The sequence below is a fragment of the Topomyia yanbarensis genome, chromosome 1, assembly GCF_030247195.1.
Source record: "Topomyia yanbarensis strain Yona2022 chromosome 1, ASM3024719v1, whole genome shotgun sequence".
In the NCBI taxonomy this organism is placed as follows: domain Eukaryota; kingdom Metazoa; phylum Arthropoda; class Insecta; order Diptera; family Culicidae; genus Topomyia; species Topomyia yanbarensis.
The window spans coordinates 71,056,146-71,077,044 of record NC_080670.1 but is presented as its reverse complement, the minus strand read 5'-3'; the positions used below and the strand labels follow the sequence as shown (position 1 = coordinate 71,077,044).

The window sequence follows — 20,899 nt, the reverse complement described above, 5'->3', positions numbered from 1 at the left end:
ATTTTGAGCGTCTTAGTGGAATATTGATTTACATTCACTAATCAACAAGATGGTTAACGATTTTGTTGGTTGTGTGTTTTAAGTTGCTTAGATTTCTTATTTCATACCTTAAATTAAAATAGATCCAAAAACCCTTTTTTCGCGTATATGGTTCATTTAAAAATGGTCATATTTTATTTGGATAATATCGCATACCCTTAAGCTATATCAGTGCTATGCAAACTCGGAAAAAATAGTCTCACCAAATGACTAGAACTCAACTGTGTTCACTCAATTTGACAGTTATTGCGTAAGTTAGCAAAAATAATTCATGAAACATTTAATGACACATTTCAGATGGTTGAAAATATTTACTGAATTTTAAACATTCTTAATTCCTTTACAACTTAAAAACCATACTTCCCACTCGGCTCCTTACTCTTGATCCCTAGTAAAACCCTTGTAGATCATGCTCTAAATGCTATTTGAAAGTTGTGCATAAATTAGTTTCATTATGCTAGTCATAAAGTGAATATTTAAATTAAATATCAGTAATAACCATGCGTCTCCATCCACAGTTTTTTCAAATTTTGACTGCTTATCGCAAGTTTTCGCAAAACTAGCATAGGCTCATTTTAAAGAGAAAATGAAAAGCTTTCAAATGAGTATAGTGTGATCGCGGGCATTCACGGGCGTCGTTGTTGTTATCGCTTTAGAAGTTCGAATTCAATAAAAATTCATGACAAACAATTATCTAAACACTAACTAAACCAACTAGTGACTTATTTTTGGCGATTTTACGATGTAATTTTATCACACGGATAATTTTGGTGAAGTAATGCAATTCATAAAATCAACCGTTTCTTTGAAAAACGAGAATAACCGTATATAGTTCCTATAGTCAAATAATGCAAAAAACACTTGAGTTATGCCCTTCAAAAAGCTGTCAAAAATTCATTTTGCATTCAAAACACCTAAAATCTCGCGAAAATGTCTCCGATGGCTCAGCTGATACGAGAAAAATACTAGTGAGAATATCGCATAACCTTCATATATGGACTTAAGTCCGGGCTCGTACCACTGTGCAACGACCAACCGTGATATCAATTGAATCAACAGTCATCCTGTTGATCCGGAGGAGAAATATTTTATACAAGGCTACCAAATTGCCTATATCAGGTAATTAGCGTTCCTATTCCTCAAGTTTTCTCGTCCGAGCTACCTGGTCTCAAATTGTAGATTTTGATCTGTTGCTGAATCGTCATGTCTGGATTGGAGCGAAAGATACGAAATCTTAAAACCCGTCGGCGAAGCATCGCAACGTCATTTAATTTAATCAGGAGATTTGTTGCCGAATATAATGCTGAAAGAGACGTTGCCGAGGTACCAGTTCGTTTAGAAGCAATCGTGTCGCTGTGGGCAGATTTTAACACTGTTCAAGCGGAGTTAGAAACCACGGATGAGTCACCAGATGCACTTGAAGGATACTTGAAGGAGAGAGCTGAGTTCGAATCATCGTTCTACAAGATTAAAGGATTTCTTCTGCAGCATGTTCCTGCAACAACCACCACAGTGGCACCAACACCACAAATAAACCACACGAACCGCGTGAAACTGCCCGATGTGAAACTGCCAATATTTGAAGGGAAATTTGAGACTTGGCTAAATTTCCACGATCTGTTCGTATCGTTAGTACATTCGTCAACCGATTTGTCGAGCATTCAAAAGTTTTACTACCTTCGATCGTCACTCGGAGGTGAAGCGTTAAAACTAATACAAACAATACCGATAAGCGCAACTAACTATCCTGTCGCATGGAATTTATTGGTTGAGCATTTCCAGAATCCCACTGTATTGAAGAGAAATTATGTACAAACCTTATTTGACTTTCCAACCCTACGCCGTGAGTCAGCTACCGATCTGCATGCACTGGTTGAACAATTCGAAGCGAACGTCAGGGTGTTGAACCAATTGGGAGAGCACACCGAATATTGGGATATTCTTCTTGTTCACTTTCTCGCCAGCCGACTGGATCCTGTAACACGACGTGACTGGGAGGAACATTCAGCAGTTCATGAAACCATCAGTTTCCGAGGCCTTACCGATTTTATTCAGCGAAGGGTGAACGTCCTGCAGCAAGTTACCACCAAACCAGTGGAAGCACAGCAGCAACATCAATCACAAAATAAGAAACCATATCAGCCTCGTTTGGGAACGCACGGAGCATTTCAAGATCATCGATCCCGAAAATGCATCGCATGCTCTGAGGAGCACACAATTTATCAATGTAACACTTTTGCTCGTTTGCCGATCGATGAGAAGGAGAGACTCATAAAACGGAATCATCTCTGCTGTAATTGTTTCCGTAGAGGGCATTTCGCTAGAGAATGTGCTTCGGAGAGTTGCTGTAAAAAATGTAAAGCAAGACATCACACACTATTGTGCACAAAAACTGTTCCTTATGCTGGGAATTCGTCAAACAATATTGCGGCTGGCTCGAATATGGCTACCTTACCTACATCCACAAATACCTCGTCCAATCAACGTCCAGTGCCAACTGCAACCGTGGCGCATTCCGGGATTATCAGTTGCAATTCACAAGTACCCGGCCGAACCAAGGTAATACTAGCAACCGCTGTGATAGTGCTGATTGATGACGCCGGAAAGGAGCACTTAGCTCGTGCATTGTTAGATTCTGGCAGCGAGTGTTGTTTCGCCACCAAGAGATTATACCAAATGATGAAGGTTAAACAGACTAGAGTTGATTTACCTATCGCTGGAATAGGAAAGTCGTCGGCTACAGTCAAATATCAATTCCAGTCGTTAATTAAATCGAGAACCTCAGATTTTTGTGCTAGTGTGGATCTTCTCATACTCCCGAAGGTTACTATTGATCTCCCGTCTCTCACTTTAGACACCACTACATGGAAAATCCCCGATGGGATCACTCTTGCCGATCCAGCCTTCAACCAACCCAACGCAATAGATCTAGTATTGGGTGCTGAGATCTTTTTTGATTTATTTTCTATTCCTGGTCGTATATACCTTGGTGATACGTTTCCACTGCTGATCAACTCCGTTTTCGGTTGGGTGGTTTCGGGCAAAACCAGCAGTGATTTTGTTACCTACCCTGCTCTTTGCAATCTTGCTATTATTGATGATCTGCAGAACAAGATTGAAAAATTCTGGGCCATTGAGGAAGATACGGGATCTAGTCATTACTCTCTCGAAGAAACTCAGTGTGAAGAGATATTTCAACAAACAGTGACGCGCGGGAACGAGGGACGATATACAGTGCGGCTTCCATTTAAAGATGGTCAGATAGAGAGACTAGGAGAAAATAGAAAAACAGCATTACATCGGTTTCGTTTGTTGGAAAATCGGTTATCACGCAATCCTGATCTTGGTAGCCAGTATCAGGAATTCATGACCGAATATCTTCGATTAGGACACATGGCTCCAGTTCCAGATGATGCACATGATTCAAGGTCATGTTATTATTTGCCCCACCATCCTGTGGTCAAAGACAGCAGTACGACAACGAAGGTTTGTGTGGTGTACGACGCGTCGTGTAAAACTAGTACTGGTCTTTCTCTAAACGACATACTCCTGGTGGGACCAGTCATTCAAGAAGACCTGCGGTCCTTGATAGTTCGTGCTCGCCTCCATCCGATAATATTAATTGCAGACGTCGAAAAGATGTATCGACAGATAATCTTACATTCAGACGATACTCATTTCCAGAGAGTATTTTGGCGAACCTCTCCTACCAAACCAATCGAGACGTTTGAACTAAAGACAGTGACATACGGCACCGCATCAGCCCCCTTTTTGGCAACCCGCGTCCTCAAGCAGTTGGCGATTGACGAAGCACATAAGTATCCGATCGCTGCTAAGGCTGTCGAAACAGATTTTTATGTAGATGACCTTTACTCGGGAGCAGCGACAGTAGAAGAAGCAATCGAACTTCGGAAACAATTGGATTCCCTACTCTCTGCCGGCGGGTTCCAGCTGAGGAAATGGGCATCTAATAACGCAGCGGTGCTAGACGGTGTTTCCCCTGAGAACCGTGCTATTCAAGAGCAGCTCGATTTCGATCGAGACCAAACACTTAAAACACTCGGGTTGTATTGGGAACCAAGAAGTGACTGCCTGAAATATCAAATTCAACTCCCTTTATCGCATACTGCAAGGCTAACGAAACGAATAACGTTATCGTATATTGCTCAAATTTTTGACCCACTTGGTTTAGTTGGGCCTGTTGTTGTGACAGCAAAAACGTTCATGCAGACGCTCTGGTCTCTTACAGACGAAAATGGATATATATGGGAATGGGATCGAGAGCTACCACCACACTTGCATGAACAGTGGGTTACTTATCACTCGGAGCTATCGTCACTCAATCAACTTAGGATAGATCGCTTCGTACTTATACAAAATGCAGTAAAGGTAGAATTGCATATGTTTTCGGATGCTTCTGAGAGAGCATATGGCAGCTGTGCGTATCTTAGATCAGTTGATATCAATGGAAATATCAAGGTCGCTCTTCTCACGTCGCGGTCGAAGGTAGCCCCGCTCAAAAAGCAATCTATTCCGCGCTTAGAACTATGTGGAGCTCTTCTCTCTGCTGAGCTTTACGGGAAAATAATCTCATCCCTTCGTATGGCTGTTGACACCTATTTTTGGACTGATTCAACAATTGTCATCAGTTGGCTTCAAGCGACACCATCAACGTGGACGACGTTCGTTGCGAATAGAGTGTCTAAAATTCAGCATGCTACGCAGAATTGTACTTGGAGACACATTTCGGGACATGAAAACCCGGCCGACATTTTATCGCGTGGATGTTCCGCACCAGAGCTTCTAACCAGTATGCGTTGGTGGAACGGTCCGTCCTGGGCAAATAGCTGCACTGAAAAATGGCCGCAGCAAAGATTGGTCAACGATGCAGGAGGCAACATAGATCTCGAGCGACGCAAACCACCAATTACCGCCGCATCTACTTCGGTGTCGAGCTCATTCATTGATGAGTACTGTTCCAGGTTTTCCAGCTATTCACGAATGATCAGAGTAACAACGTATCTGCTGCGATATATTAAAAATCTCCAGCTACAAAGGGAAAAGAGAATCACTAGTTGGCTCACTACGGATGAATTAAAGAGTGCTGAGTATACACTGATTCGCTTAGTGCAACAACAATGTTTTTCGGATGAATGGAAACGCCTCTCTAAGGGAGAGCATGTGTCGGGTAGCTCACGTTTACGATGGTTTCACCCACTTATACCAGAAAGCGACAAGGTCATCAGGATTGGAGGGCGTTTGGGACAGTCTTGCCAATCGTACGACTTCAAGCACCAAATTTTGCTTCCAAGCTCCCATGCACTTACGAGGCTACTTCTGCTCTCCTACCATCATCGATTGTTACATGCGGCGCCACAGTTGATGATTAACACGGTGCGACTGCGGTATTGGCCGCTTGGCGGAAGAAACATCGCAAGACAGATAGTGCACAAATGTATCACTTGTGTGCGAGCTCGTCCCAAATTAATTCAACAATTTATGGCCGAACTTCCTGCTTCTCGTGTCATTGCATCACGACCATTTTCGATGGTCGGGGTTGATTTCTGGGGACCTGTTCGCATCCAGCCTAGGCATCGACGAGACGCTCCGTTGAAAGCTTATGTGGCTGTATTTGTATGTTTTGCCACAAAGGCAGTTCATTTGGAGCTCGTTGTGGATTTAAGTACAAGCAAATTTCTGCAAGCCTTCCGACGGTTTGTCGCGCGTCGTGGATTATGCTCAGATGTTTACAGTGATAATGGTCGTAATTTTGTGGGAACAGCCAACGAATTGCGGCGGTTTGTACAAGGCAAGGAATACAAGGACAAATTCTCCGGAGAGTGCAATGACCACGGAATTCGGTGGCACTTTAACCCTCCGAAAGCGTCTCATTTTGGTGGTCTCTGGGAAGCGGCTATCAACTCTGCTCAAAAACATTTTCATCGAGTTCTCAGTTGACATACTTTGGCTTTCGATGACATGGAGACGCTCCTTGTTCAAATTGAGTGCTGCCTTAACTCCCGGCCGCTAACACCGCTCAGCGACGATTCTGCTGATCTAGAGCCATTGACTCCAGGACATTTCCTTATAGGATCAGCACTGAAGGCAGTTCCAGACACCAACTTCGAGGCCATTCCGTACAACAGACTTACACGATGGCAGCAAACGCAGAGAGCGGTGCAGGAAATTTGGAATCGCTGGCATCGCGAGTATCTTGCTACCCTACAACCAAGAACTAAATGGTGCAATCCACCAGTCACCATCGAGAAAAACCGTTTAGTTGTCATCATGGATGAAAACTTCCCACCGGCACGATGGCCTACAGGAAGAGTTCACGAGCTGCATCCCGGACCGGATGGGATCGTACGAGTTGTAACTCTGCAAACATCTCGTGGATTCATCACTCGACCAGTGGCAAAGTTATGCCTTCTACCAGTCGCTTCATCGGGTACTGAGGATTCTGAATGAATCATTTCAGCAAACATCGTGAATCAGCATCGTTATCTTCAAGAGCTTGGGGTTCCTTCTCGGTCAACCCAAGATCGTCCAGTGCAGGCGATACTACGCAAAGGTTTCTGTGAAGCAGATCAACCAAGATTGAGGATATCTTTCAAGGCCTTATTATATAAGGTCCAGGTGAGGACCTGTCCATTAATTTTAGCGTGTCATCCAGATCTACTGAGTCTTTTCTTACATGTATTCAACGAGCAACGAATCAGCAAACCCGAGGGACGCCTTGGATCAACTGAGTATTGCTACAATCGTCCAGAAATGGTTATTTCTGCGGAGAGGAGGATGTGCGATGATCATATGCAGGTGCCTTGGTCCAGGATTCAACAACACCAACACTCGATGCAACACCAGTGATAGCGTCTTATCGTTTCCGTCAGAATAGGCAACCTTTGCAAATTACCTAATGAGAGGTCGACTGGACTTGGCAGCGAACGAGCTGCGGGCAGCCAGTGTTAGTTTGGCGCGAAGCCAGTAAAGAAGCCATAAGTTAATGGCACAACATTATTTTAGTAGTTAATGACGTTTTTTAGTATATAAATGTATAATTATAAAATTTAATAAACCCTATCGTTTACGTTATAATAAATGTTCAAGTGTACAAGTGTACGGAATATGACTATGATGTGCAGTCTTTAATATGCCCGGCTAGTGAGTTTGTCACTAACATCCACAAGAGGCACCCACAGGCGAAGGTGGCAATTTTATTCCGCGTCACGGCAAGAGAGTCCAATAATCTGAGCTACCGACAAATAGTAATATTTCGTAGCCTATAATAACGCTATTAACACCAATTGTTACGACTGAATTTCGGATGCTTTTCTCACAGCAAAGTCGAAGCTTTCTCCGCTTGAATCTGCTCAAGCTGTAAATGTTTTTAATTTAATGTAATAATTTTCAGCTCAATATAATTTTGTCTAATTGTACTCACAATTTGGTTTCCGAATAACAACTTCGCAATCGTAACAGTATGTATCTATTGATTTATATTTATATGAAATAATATTTAAATTTATAACAAAGTATGTTTATTTTTAAGTAGAAAATAATTTGCTCCTAGCTTTTCAAGAGATTGCAAAAACTGATTTTTGGTTTACTTTTCTGTCAATCGTTGTCGTTGCCAAAGATGGGTTGTCAGATGCGACGCAACTCGTATAACACTGACTGTGGCTCAGTCCGATTTGCGTACGAGGGGTATTTGTCCGCAACATCCTCCCCCACGTGTCGGTAGAACTTCCGGTTCGACGTCACCTCCAGCACGGACATCCAGCAAGGCCAGCTTAGTTATAGGTCAATCACGCCTCACCGTACCCTCAGAATCGCGTACGTCAGCCCGACGTGGTGTGCCGTCTCTACCCGGATAAGTTTTTACCACCCGACCTCTAAACCAACGGTTTCTCACTCCCTCATTCGCGAACACTACCAAGTTACCCTCTCTGATCGGACGAACGTCATTAAACCATTTGGTTCGTCTAGCTTTCATAGGCTGGTACTCCCTCAACCAGCGCCGCCAAAACATGTCCAGTGTATGTTGAATTTGATTCCAACTCCTCGTCAGTGCCATGCCCTCGTCCACAGGTGTCTTTTCTGGTTGTTTTACCCCAGTTGAGTTCAACATCAAAAAATGATTTGGCGTCAGCGATTCATGAGTATCGCTCGCGATGGGAACGAAGGCAACGGGCGCGAATTGATCATGCACTCGGCTTCAGCTAGTAGTGTTGCCAACGCTTCATCATCGAGCTTCCGTTCAAATGGCAGTGCACACAAAGCGACCTTAACCGAACGAGCCATCCTTTCCCAACAACCCCCCATGTGAGGAGCAGCCGGCAGGTTAAATCTCCACTGTGTGTTATGGTCTGTAAAGGTGCTGCAGAGTTCGGTGTTGATTTTTTTTAATCTCCGCAATCAATTCTCGGTTAGCACCGATAAAGTTGGTTCCGCGATCCGAAAAAATCTCCACTGGGGCCCCTCTACGTGCAATGAATCGTTGTATCGCTTTCTTGCATGAGTCGATTGATAGGTCATTCGCCAGTTCCAGGTGAATAGCCTGCGTTGCCAGGCAAGTGAACAGTGTGACCCACATTTTCACCACAGACCGTCCAACTTTGATCAAGTATGGCCCGAAGTAGTCAATGCTTGTATACGTAAACGCCCTTCTTAATGGTGTCAATCTAGCTAGCGGCAAAGGTCCCATTCTGGGTGGTACAGGAGCGGCATTGTTGACCTGGCACCACATACACCGTTTTTTCTTCAAAAGAATCTGTACTCTTAAGCCGGGCACGTAAAATCTCTGACGGACTTCGTTCACAATGGTTTCGTTGTTTGCATGACGAAATCTGCGATGATACCACTCTAGTAACAAGTCAGTGATGGCATGTTGTTTGGCTAGGATTATGGGATACTTGGCATCGTATGTTAGGAAATCACTATTAACTACACGACTATCCACGCGAAGTATCCCGTAGTCGTCCATTACCGGCGTCAGCTTCATAAGTGGACTTGTCTTCTCCAAACGTTTCATCTCAGATTTGTCGGCTTGAGCGTTGTGCTTTAACGTCGAAACTTCGTCCGGATATTTGTCTCATTGCACTAACGCCCAAGGAGCACGCTCTGCTTTCTGCAACTCGGCTGTCGTCAGGGCTCCTTTCTCGACTGGTCCCTTGTTGCAACATTGTTTCAAGTTGAACACAAAACGGTGAATGTACGCAACACTCCGCAGTAGACGTTCCCATTTAGAAAAAAATTCCAGATTCAGCAACGGTTTCGTTATAAAATGACTAAACACATATGCTGGTCTAAGTTCTTCCTCCGACTCCTTCGTCTCTTTCGTCGTTCTGCAATCCTTCGGCTACTCTTGCTGATCATCACATAAGAACAAAGGTCCAATCATGATACGGCTGTCTCGTTCAAACGATGGACCTCGTCCCCATTTTGTGGCTTCGTCAGCGACGTTGAGTTTAGTGGGGACCCATCGCCATTCTGTAACCGTAGACATAGTCAATATCTCGCTGATGCGGAATGCAACGAATGGCCGATAGCGACGTGGGTCAGACTTGATCAAGGAAAGCACAGTCGTGGCATCATTATGAAAGAACGTCTCTTGGATCTGTACTGAATGGTTCTCGACGATTGTTTTCCTTAACCGCACTCCTATCACTGCTGCCATTGACTCCAAGCGAGGGATTGAGAAAGGTTTCAGTGGCGCCACTTCAGTTTTCGATGCAACTAGACAGCAACGTACTCGTTCTCGGTCCACGATGCGGAAATAAGCACACGCTGCGAAGGCTTGTTTACTCGCGTCGACGAAAATATGCAGTTGTAGTGATCGGTAACTGACTGGATCGTAACCGGGAAAGTAACAACGGGGAATATTAACGTGATCCATCTTCCTTAGGACCGTTAACCACTGCTTCCATCGACCGAGCACTTTCAGGGGAACCTTCTCATCCCAGTCAGTTCTCCCTCTCCAGACATCTTGTATAAGGATTTTCCCATGGATGACATACGCCCCCACCAGTTCCATGGGGTCGTAAATACTCATCACCAACCGCAGCATTTTCCGCTTGGTGGGATCTACTTCCCCTTCAATCAGCGCGCGGACACTGTCACTGTAGTTCAATGAAAAGGTATAAACATCTTCCTCCGGCATCCAGACTATACCCAGCAGACGTTCAACACCACCTTCTCCAACAAATCGCTTCCCCGTAGTTGGATTGGTTTCTCCGATCCGCTCCATCACGGTGCGCTGGTTGGAAATCCAGTTCCGGATTATGAACCCACCAGTGGCATGAACTTTTGCCACCTCTAACGCCAACTCAACAGCTTCATCAGGGTTGTCGAGACTATCAAGGTAGTCGTCGACATAATGTCTTTCTTTAATCGCTTTAGCAGCCCTTGGGTAGACTTCCGCATGTTCATCTGCATTCTTATTTTTCACGAATTGTGACTGTGTAGGAGAACAAGTTGCACCAAAAATTGCTACGTCCATCACCATGACATCCATCGGCAAATGCGGCGAGTCTCTCCATTTGTATCACTGCGCGCTGCGATCTTCCTTTCGAATAACTATTTGGTGGAACATCTCCATTATGTCTCCACAGATGGCCACCTCTCGTTCGCGGAATCCAAACATCACCCGCAGTAATGGTGCAAGTGAATCTGGACCACTCAACAGCTCCGTGTTCAACGATATACCTTTCACTTTAGCTGCCGCATCCCAACTAATTCTAACTTTCCCCGGTTTATTGGGATTTAATACGACTCCCAACGGTAGGAACCACGAACGTCTTGGGTCGAACTCATTTAATTCTGCCGGAGTCGCTCTGTGTGTGTAACCCTTCTCCTTCATTTCAGTAATCTGTCGACGCACGGTGTTGTATAGCACTGGATCTCTGCTAAGCCGCTTCTCGAGACAAACCAAACGTTTCTCTGCCATAGATGTACTATTTGGAAAATTCACGACATCACTTTTCCATAGGAGACCGGTTTGAAATCTACCACTGTCAGTACGTACAGTTGTTTCCTCAAGGATCTTCCGGGCTCTTGAGTCTTGCTCACTCTCCTCTTTCGAAAAGGTGGTAATCTCCAAACTTTCTAAGCCAAAGAACTTTTGGACATGGGCGTGTAGATCATCATCGGCTGCTCTCGCGTTGATATGCATCTGACGGTGAAGGAATCGGTTGTTGTTTCCCCGTAGGCTTCCGTATACAGCCCATCCAATGCGTGTTTTAGTTGCGATCGGCTCACCGATACCTCCTTCCCGCAGTTTCAGGGTGGCCAGCAAGTGAACATTATTCACCCCAATGATCAATCCGGGGTTTGCAGCTGTGAAGCTTTTCACTGGAAGCCCCTTGAGGTAATTGAAACGTTGTTCCATCTCGTAGAAGTTGACCGTTTGTTCTGGTGAACCTAAGTTCTCGACCACATACACTTCAGTTGCCTTATACCGACGGTCACAACCATCAGCCGAAACATTCAAAGTTACTTGTTTCGTGGACAGGTTTTTTTGAATTCCACCTGTCCAGTGGATACACAAGTCCTCGACCTTCCCTTCGAGACCCAACGCATCTGCTATCGATTTTTCCACCATGGTGATGGATGATCCGTCGTCGAGGAAAGCGAACGTGTTCACTCGCCCTTTGCTTCCGTAGATCACTACTGGCAACATACGGAACAGAGTCGACGATGAAAGCACACGATGAACCGTAACGGTAGCATTGGTTGTACCTGCACTCGGATTTGCTTCCACTGGTGGCTGGTCATAATGAAGCAATCGATGGTGGCGCTTTTGACAACCGTTCACGCCACATATTTCTCCACGGCATAGCCAGCGTTTGTGTGCCGTCAAACATCTACGGCAAAGCTGCTTCTCTTTCACTTCTTTCCATCGAGCATCGACAAACAGTTTTTTAAACGTCGCACAGGTCGCTATTTGGTGGCCTCCACCACCGCATGATAAACAAGATTCTTCCACTTTTTTTCGAAGGTATCGCTGGCTGCTTGTACGACGACTGTTCGCCTCGAGATGCACCTGCTTGCTTCCTGGGATCACATTCGACCGCTGCATGAGTGTTTACGAACGCCTTCTCCTTGCCTCGATGTTGCTCTTCACGGATCGCCTTCGATGAGTTCGCCATGGGCGTAACAACTCTGCTGGTAGCAGATGCAATTGTCGTCATATAATCTCCAAAGCTGTTCAGGTCCACCATCGGAAAATTTTGCTGGTAAATAGCCCAGTTAAGTTTTACCGTGGCCGGCAATTTTTCAATGAGCTCCTGCAACAAAGTGGGATTCGACAGATGGTTTGAGCATCCAATTGCCTTTAAGTGCCCGCATAAGTTGCGCACCATCATACCAAAACTGACTATTGTTTCCAATCTGTCCGCTCTCGGAGCGGGGGAACTACGAACTTTTGAGATAAGGTTGTGAACTATTTGTTCAGGCCTACCATACAAGATCTGCAATGTCGATATCACCTCAGGAACCGTCGACGGATGTAGAAGAAGACTACTAACCGCTTCCTTGGCATAATCCTTGAGGCACCGCTGTAACCGCAACAGGTTCTCCAACTCCGAATATCCGCACGCATAAGTAGACTGCTGGTAACTAGTGATAAACACCGGCCAGTCAGCAGGATCGCCAGCAAATGACGGAAGCTCTTTGCAGAAAGCTTGTCTTGCCGCAATTTGCTCTTGCGTAAGTCCACACTGGAATCTCGATGACCCATAGTTCAAGATAGAGGGACCCACGCCGACGGGAGGTTGCTGCAGTTCATGTGGAGCCTTTATATGGGGGAGACACATGGGATGGTTCGATAACGGTTCGTATTGAGAGGCAACAGGGGGAGAAAACACTGACATTGGTCTATACATCGGGGCAGAATATTGAGAACGATCTCCCATTGAAGTAAATATTGAATACTCATCTGGATCACTTGAATATGGTGGTGTATTTATTTCACTCAATGACTTGGCGCTTAGATTGGGTGCACTTACCGAAGGAATGAGCTGGCTGACGGGGGTTTTACCTGTACGTACTTCCATTTCTCGTGGTGGTTGCATTCCGTCGTGGGTACTTTCAGGCATTACCTGCAACGATGGTTTATCCGCAATGCCTTCATCAGCACCGGGCTGCTCCTGCCGTCGCGAAATCTGCATGTCTATGAACGATTGTTTCAGTTTTTGAAGACGCATTAATTCTCCCTCTTTTTCTTCCAACTTCTTCTGCTCCCTATACTCCACTTCTTTTTCTTCTCGCTGTCGTAGTTGTCTAAGAAGATCTGCTTCCCGCCGTCGTTGCAACTCGTACTGCTGTTTTTCGTACTCCATTAGTTGGTTAACTTTTTTGACAAAGTCCAACTCTCTTCTACGTCGCATTTCAATTTCCTTCTCGTACGCTTCTTGTTGTTGGACACGTTGTTTACGTAACTCTGTGGTTTCCATATTCCACATGCCATACAAGGTTAATGGGGTCTTTGGACGAGCACTGTACTGCGTAACCTTGAGATTACTATCGTTCAGTATGTCCACAAACGGCTGTACATTTACCCGTTGAATTTGGGCTAGGCCGTCAACGTCCGCTGTTCTCACGGAGTCCTCATCCTCACCGATTGCTATGCTTCCGACTGTTTCGTTCCGTTCAGTGTTGGCTGTTCCCCCAGCATTAGATTCTGGAGGTTTAGCGTTAATCTCAGTGCTCGTGTGAGCCGGATGGGTTACCGTCTGCAATGGGGTGGATGTACACGGCACGATTGCACGGTGGCCCAGTAGCTCGTCTCGTGTGTGATCGGCCTCAGCACCTGCAGTGGGGGAACCCAATATTTCCGTCGCAGCGTTCTGGTCTTTAACCCAACTTTTCACTATACTACTCTGCTTCGTTCGAACACTCAACAAGCTGGATGTGTCTGCGTCCTCTTGTTGGTCTAATAACTGGTATTTTCTCGCAATATACTGCTTCTCGCGTTCCAATTTCTCCTGGGTAGCTCTCAGGTTCAACGCCTTTTCAGCTGCCAACAACTCCTGCTGAAGCATCTCCTGCAAGACCCTCTCTTCCAAACGCTCCATTTCGCGGGCCACACGTACTGCTCCGCCCAGTTACCGACGTTGGTGTTGGCGCGGAACGCACAGCACGCACAGGAATGGTTTGGAATGTACTGTTTTATAATTCACCCCAGCACAAAGGAAATGGTACCAGCGTGAGCAATGATCACATTGTACCATGTATTTAGGGACCATTCATAAATTACGTAACGCTTTTAGGGGGGGGAGGGGGTTCAACAAGTTGTTACATAGTGTGACATAGGGGGGAGGGGGAGTAAGCTAGATCGTTACGTAACATGTTTTCACCGAAGAAAAAAAATTTTTTTCAAGGAATTTGTTACGTAATAGGGGAGGGGGGGATAAAGAAATTTGTGACAATTTGTTACATGGGGGGAGGGGGGAGTAAATTTTGGGCAATTTTTGCGTTACGTAATTTATGAATGGTCCCTTATCTGCATTATTGGGACCGTCGCATGCTCCGCAGTCCTTTTGATCCGCTCGCTCATCGTCAATCACATCTGCTACGAAATTAACCTCCGACGATGGCCGTGATGAAACCTCACGTGGATCACCATCATTTTAAGGTTAGCTGCATGTTTCTCTGCAGCTCGTGTCTGCGAGCAAGTCTGCCGAACAAAGGATTTCCGAAGCATCTCCGTGCAAGAATGCAAATTCTTGAGTTTTTTGTTACGACTGAATTTCGGATGCTTTTCTCACAGCAAAGTCGAAGCTTTCTCCGCTTGAATCTGCTCAAGCTGTAAATGTTTTTAATTTAATGTAATAATTTTCAGCTCAATATAATTTTGTCTAATTGTACTCACAATTTGATTTCCGAATAACAACTTCCCAATCGTAACAGTATGTATCTATTGATTTATATTTATATGAAATAATATTTAAATTTATAACAAAGTATATTTATTTTTAAGTAGAAAATAATTTGCTCCTAGCTTTTCAAGAGAATGCAAAAACTGATTTTTTGGTTCACTTGTCTGTCAGTCGTTGTCGTTGCAAAAGATGGGTTGTCAGATGCGACGCAACTGGTATAACACTGACTGTGACTCAGTCCGATTTGCGTACGAGGGGTATTTGTCCGCAACACCAATCGTACTAACAAATGGGGAACAATAGATTACCGTAGGGTAATTTCACGTGTTAAACGTCTGCGCTTTTTTATTTTATCTACCGGTTTAGGATGAATTGCTCTCGGTCTTACCCAGTAAAGTTCAGCCGGAAATGAACTGGAATTCTGGCTGGTTCCAGTTCGTATTCCGGCTCCAGTGACACAACCGATTCTAACTAGTGTTTGGTTCAACATGGCTTCCGCTGTGATAGCAATGCCCTCAACAGCCACAAGACATCAGGTGGTGGTGTACTCATCGCCGTTCGCCATGGTATAAAAGCCCGAGTGATCAACGATGAGCGGTGGGCGAGCTCCGAGCAAGTGTGGATATCAGTGAAACTTGCCGATCGCAATCTCTTCCTGTGTGTCGTGTATTTTCCACCTGACCGAATTCGTGATTACAGCCAGATCGATATACATCTTTCCTCCGTTTCTTTCATCACCTCGATCGCTGCCCTGTCTGATGATATTGTTATACTGGGCGACTTAACTTACCTGGCTTGACCTGGTGCCAGGCAAGTAATGGATTTCTACGATTGGATATCGAAAAGTCTGCGCTTATCAACAATGCTAGTTGCATCTTGGACAACTACAGTAGCGCAACTCTTCGGCAAATTAATAATATCATCAACGAGAATGGACGTGCATTGGACCTCTGCTTTGTAAGTACCCGGGACTACGCTCCGTACTGCTGCACCGCTCCGACACCTTTAGTCCAGCATGTGCGCCATCATCCCCCACTACATCTTGTATTCGCTGGTAACCTAGGAGTCAATTTTGAAGACGTATCAAGCTCTATCGTCTACGATTTCAAAAACGCTGACTTCGACAGCATCGTTAGCACGCTGTTGGATATAAACTAGGACGAAAATCTTAAATCTTCTTAACTATCTAATCGACCGTCATGTGCCAAAACGAACAGTCAGCACAAATCAACACCCTCCCTGGCAATCAACAGTGCTTAGACGATTAAAAACTGCCAAACGAGCCGCATTTAAAAAATTTCGAAGCATAAGACACTTGCATTACGAAACCACTACTTTCATCTCAACCACGAATACAAACAGCAAAGCAGACGTGCCTTTTTAGATACCAGCGAAACGTCGAACGTCAACTGAAATCCAAGCCCAAGTCGTTTTGGAAATATGTGAACGAGCAGCGAAAAGAATCTGGGTTACCATCTTGTATGTCATTGAATGGAGTTTTAGGCACCGACACTAAGGAAATTTGCCAATTGTTTTCCGACAAATTTTCAAGCGTGTTTTCCGACGAGAGTCTTTCCCCACAACAAGTCGCTGCCGCTTCAAATCTAACTCCTTCTCTAGGACGAACCATCAACCGAATTTGTGTCGATAATGCTGCCATTCTTGCAGCAAATTCCAAGTTGAAAGCATCTAGTTCCCCAGGCCCAGATGGCGTACCCTCGATTTTTGTCAAAAAGTGCATCAGCGGGCTTCTTGAACCACTTCGGTGAGTCTTTGTGCTATCACTCAATACTGGAACATTCCCTTCCTGATGGAAAGCAGCGCACATGTTTCCAGTTCACGAAAAAGGAAACAAATCGAACATTGACAATTATCGGGGAATCTCGTGTTTAAGTGCTGTATCAAAACTATTCGAGCTGGTTGTCTTAGACCCTATTTTCTTTCACTGCAAACACTACATTGCAGACGACCAACACGGTTTTATGCCTAAACGATCGACAACGACTAACCTGCTCTCGTTCACAACATATGTACTCGATGGATTCGCTGACGGATTGCAAACCGATGCTATTTACATGGATTTATCTGCGGCCTTCGATAAACTCAATCATGATATCGCAATAGCGAAGCTGGACAAACTCGGTATTCATGGACAACTACTGCGCTTATTTCGTTCCTACCTCGATGGAAGGCAACTCCAAATCAGCATTAAGGACTGTTTATCTACACCATTCTTCGCTACATCCGGGATCCCACAAGGAAGCCATCTCGGTCCAGTGATATTCCTCCTCTACTTTAATGACGTCAACATCAAATTACAAGGACCCCGCCTTTCTTTTGCCGACGACATGAAAATGTTTCGACAAATACGGGATAAAACCGATGCCGAGTTTCTTCAGAGTGAATTGGAGAGCTTTAGTACGTGGTGTGATCTAAACAGAATGGTTTTAAACCCGAGCAAATGCTCAATCATTACGTTCACGCGGAAACGCCATCCGATTCAGTTTAACTACCATCTCTTCGACTCGAGTATTCCAAGACACTCTAACGTCAAGGATCTCGAAGTCATCATGGATTCGGCACAAACGTTCAAACCACATACATCATCCATTGTGGATAAGGCATCAAGACAGCTTGGGTTCATCTTCCAAATAGCGAAAAACTTTAAGGACGTATACTGTTTAAAATCTATCTATTGCGCGCTGGTTCGCTCAACACTGGAATATTGTTCTGCTGTTTGGAACCCTTACTACCAGAACGGTGTTGACAGAATCGAGGCCGTCCAACGCCTGTTCATACGCTTTGCACTCCGGCATCTTCGTTGGCAAAACAGATTTCAGCTGTCAAGCTACGAAAACCGTTGTCAGTTAATACAGCTCGATACGCTAAGCATCCGGAGGGACTGCTCTCGAGCCCTGTTCGTCTCGGACTTACTGTCTGCCAGGGTGGATCGCCCCACAATCCTCGGACGCCTCGATCTTCAAGCTCGCGTTCAAGCTCTGCGCAATAACTCTCTTCTGCGAGTTCCGTTCAGGAGAACCAACCATGGGCGCCAGAGCGCTGTTACCGGACTCCAGCGTGTGTTTAACAGTGTGGCGACGGCGTTTGACTTCAACCTGACAAGGAATTCGATAAAAACTAAAATAATGCGTATTCTGAAATGTAATTAGTTTAAGTAACCACCATTGGTACCAAAGGTTCTGTTGGTGACGGTACCTTCATACAGCTTGAGCACGTCAGGCATGTGGTGCTGATAACCTTCAACAAATTCGCCCAGGCGAAAAGATTCATTTCGCAGAACAACTTAAAACACGTGTTTGTTTGTGACAACGCTGAAATCAAGATCCCTATATACATGGACAATGGAAATATTTAAGTTAAATTACATGATTTATCTCCACTTACTTGCATAGTGGCAATTAAAAGATTCATGTCGAATTCCGGAGCAGTGGAATCTATTACGGAGGACACATGGAGAAACTACTTCCCAGGTATTTTAAATGGTGTCTTTGTGGTGAGAATGCGGGTAGACCAACCCATTCCCTCCTACCTTACCCTGCAATACAAAACAGGGGGAGATACCATTACACAGCGAACTCTTTATACATATCAAGAACAAACTAATACGTGACAGTTCTGTGAACAATCGGCACATTACGGACAACCCTGCCCAGAAACCGTCCAGGAAAACTCATCTTTAGAAAGATATGCCAACACACAGGCTCCAATATCTTTACCTGAACCACAAACGGTTGCCAATTTGGTGGCTGCAGTTAAGGAAATAATGACAACTACAAAAGTTTCAAATTTAACAACTAATACCTTCAGTGAAAAAGCTACTACCAAGGATGGAGTGTTCACCTTCGTGACCCACAAGGGCAAGAATCCAGGAACAACATCTGATCGCGAGTATCATGTCACTAATCAAGAGGATGATACGGACGTAAAAAACAACGAGAGAAACATGGATAACCCCGAAGTTGGCGATAGAAGAAACAATGTCCCGACGCGAAAAAGATCTCCGCTCGCAATAGCAAGTTATTATAATTTTTATTTTCTACATCTTGTAAATATATAAAAGACCCATGACTCCTCTAAGCTAACGCATTAAGCCGTGTCAAATAAACGAATGGAAAAAAACTGTATAAAAAGATGTAGACTCTTTCTAGATACATATATTCATGAAAAAACTATTTCCAACTATTCGTTGACTCTCTGTGCGTTCTCGTTTCCGATTCAGTAGGTTTCGGTAAATTGCGCAGTAGGTTTCGGTAAATTGCGCAGTAGTCTTTTTGAATTGTCCGGTCATCATGCTCATGCTCATTTCTAATTGTTTCCGCTGCAAAAAGGAATGTGATTATATGTAGGAAAACTGCCTAAATATTACTTGCCTCACATAACTTTATTACTCATTTCTGCATTCATTTTATCCTAAAATGTTCATTTATTTTTATAAATAACAGACTTTTAATACATGCCTTAGCAACTATCACTTTGGTGATAGTGATGATTTCGGCTAAATGATTAAATTATAGAGAGAATGAATAAAACAATGCTTCGGTTGTATTCGACACAATCCAAGATTCAAATTCAAATGGGACGGATTCGATTATAAATACGATCTTCTTCTTAACTGCACATCGCCGCATGTTTTCTATTCTTAATCACGATTATTGTCACTTAAATTGTTTCCAAAACTTTTTTAGGGAAAATCATTTCCAATATATGAGCTGAATTTGGAAGAAAGCCTTAACCTCCCCCCTTAGGACACGGCATAAAGTGCATTGTTGTTTGCTAGTGATTGCCAAAATAAAAGCAAAGCATAAGACAGCTAACATTTCACCATTTAAAATTAGGATATTATTATTTACCAATGATTTTCATTCTTTTCGAATTTTTTTATTATGCATGCTGATTGTTCCTAATGCGTTTCGTGTGTTTTTATCTTTTTTCCTGAGTTACCACAAAACTAACAAAATTATATTTTCTGCGTAGAATACTTTTTTAGAAGCTTGTTAACAAAATCTTATTTTGTAAGCACCTCAAACATTTATTTTATTAAAAATTATGAGTTGCAAAAACTTGGAAAAAAATGGATTTTCCCGTGCTCTGTGGGTAAAACCGACACCCATGGGCGTAATATCGACATCCTCTTTAATAAAGATGAAGAGAAAGGTGGAGACATTTGACACTTTTGAAAGTATTAGTGTTATACTTGTAATGACAACCGCACTCACGCGTAAAAAAGTGAAGTGAAAGTATGTATACATGAGTATGTGTCGTGCTCATATGTATTTTTGTAGCTTCATCATGTAGTGAGAGAAATAGAGTTTGAAACTGTAGTGACCATAATATCACTGAGAACGTGCAAGAAAAGTTTTAAGCTTGTGTAAGAAATTAAACTGTCGCTTGAAATGACAACAGCAAGTAGCAACTTGCCATCGGTCGACCAGCAATCGCTATACGGTACTTGTATGCAAACTTGGATACTATGATTCACGCATGCGAACCTGTATGCGATGGTGATTTTCAACGTATTTTCATTTAAATATTTACACAGGTTTTTCGGGAAAGTTTGTTCTAGCTTATATGTCTGATCTATGTGATAATATAGACATTAGATGTTTTTAACCTATTTGTTTTAAAAAATATACTATAGGCGACCTATTTCACTGATTTTAACGAACAAACCAGCTACAACATTGCCGTAAGACACAGATTGTTTGCGATTTTTTCCGATTCGAAAGTGCCTATTTTTGTATATTTCATGAACAATTGTTTATAACAAAATAAAATAAAAAGATGTTCAGACTACTACTTTTAGTACCTAACAACATGCTGCTAAGAAAAATGGCTACAAACGGCAACTAGGTTATTTCACGCCGAGCACGGATTTTGAACAACGGCGTAAACAGCTTGCATAGATCAATTAATCAGAACACTATTTATTTCTAAAGGTATTCTTCTACTGAACACATTCGGGG

General features: G+C 43.8%; 3 protein-coding genes across 3 annotated transcripts; 2 read left to right on the top strand and 1 right to left on the bottom strand.

The window, feature by feature from the left end:
• The first annotated feature begins 1,242 nt into the window (after nt 1–1,242).
• On the top strand, nt 1,243–5,997 carry LOC131696154 (uncharacterized). The gene has a single exon (XM_058984698.1). The coding sequence runs from the start codon at nt 1,243–1,245 to the stop codon at nt 5,995–5,997; it is 4,755 nt and encodes a 1,584-aa protein (XP_058840681.1).
• Nucleotides 5,998–6,018: 21 nt separating this feature from the next.
• On the top strand, nt 6,019–6,507 carry LOC131696146 (uncharacterized). Its single transcript, XM_058984688.1, has one exon. It carries the CDS (start codon nt 6,019–6,021, stop codon nt 6,505–6,507), a length of 489 nt encoding a protein of 162 aa, XP_058840671.1.
• A 2,890-nt stretch (nt 6,508–9,397) lies between these two features.
• On the bottom strand, nt 9,398–10,543 carry LOC131696134 (uncharacterized). The gene has a single exon (XM_058984679.1). The coding sequence runs from the start codon at nt 10,541–10,543 to the stop codon at nt 9,398–9,400; it is 1,146 nt and encodes a 381-aa protein (XP_058840662.1).
• Between the last annotated feature and the right edge of the window lie 10,356 nt (nt 10,544–20,899).

Bases quoted from the DNA above. Each gene is read 5' to 3' on its own strand.
- LOC131696146 (XM_058984688.1), top strand. From the start codon at position 6,019: ATGGAGACGCTCCTTGTTCAAATTGAGTGCTGCCTTAACTCCCGGCCG.
- LOC131696154 (XM_058984698.1), top strand. From the start codon at position 1,243: ATGTCTGGATTGGAGCGAAAGATACGAAATCTTAAAACCCGTCGGCGA.
- LOC131696134 (XM_058984679.1), bottom strand. From the start codon at position 10,543: ATGGTGATGGACGTAGCAATTTTTGGTGCAACTTGTTCTCCTACACAG.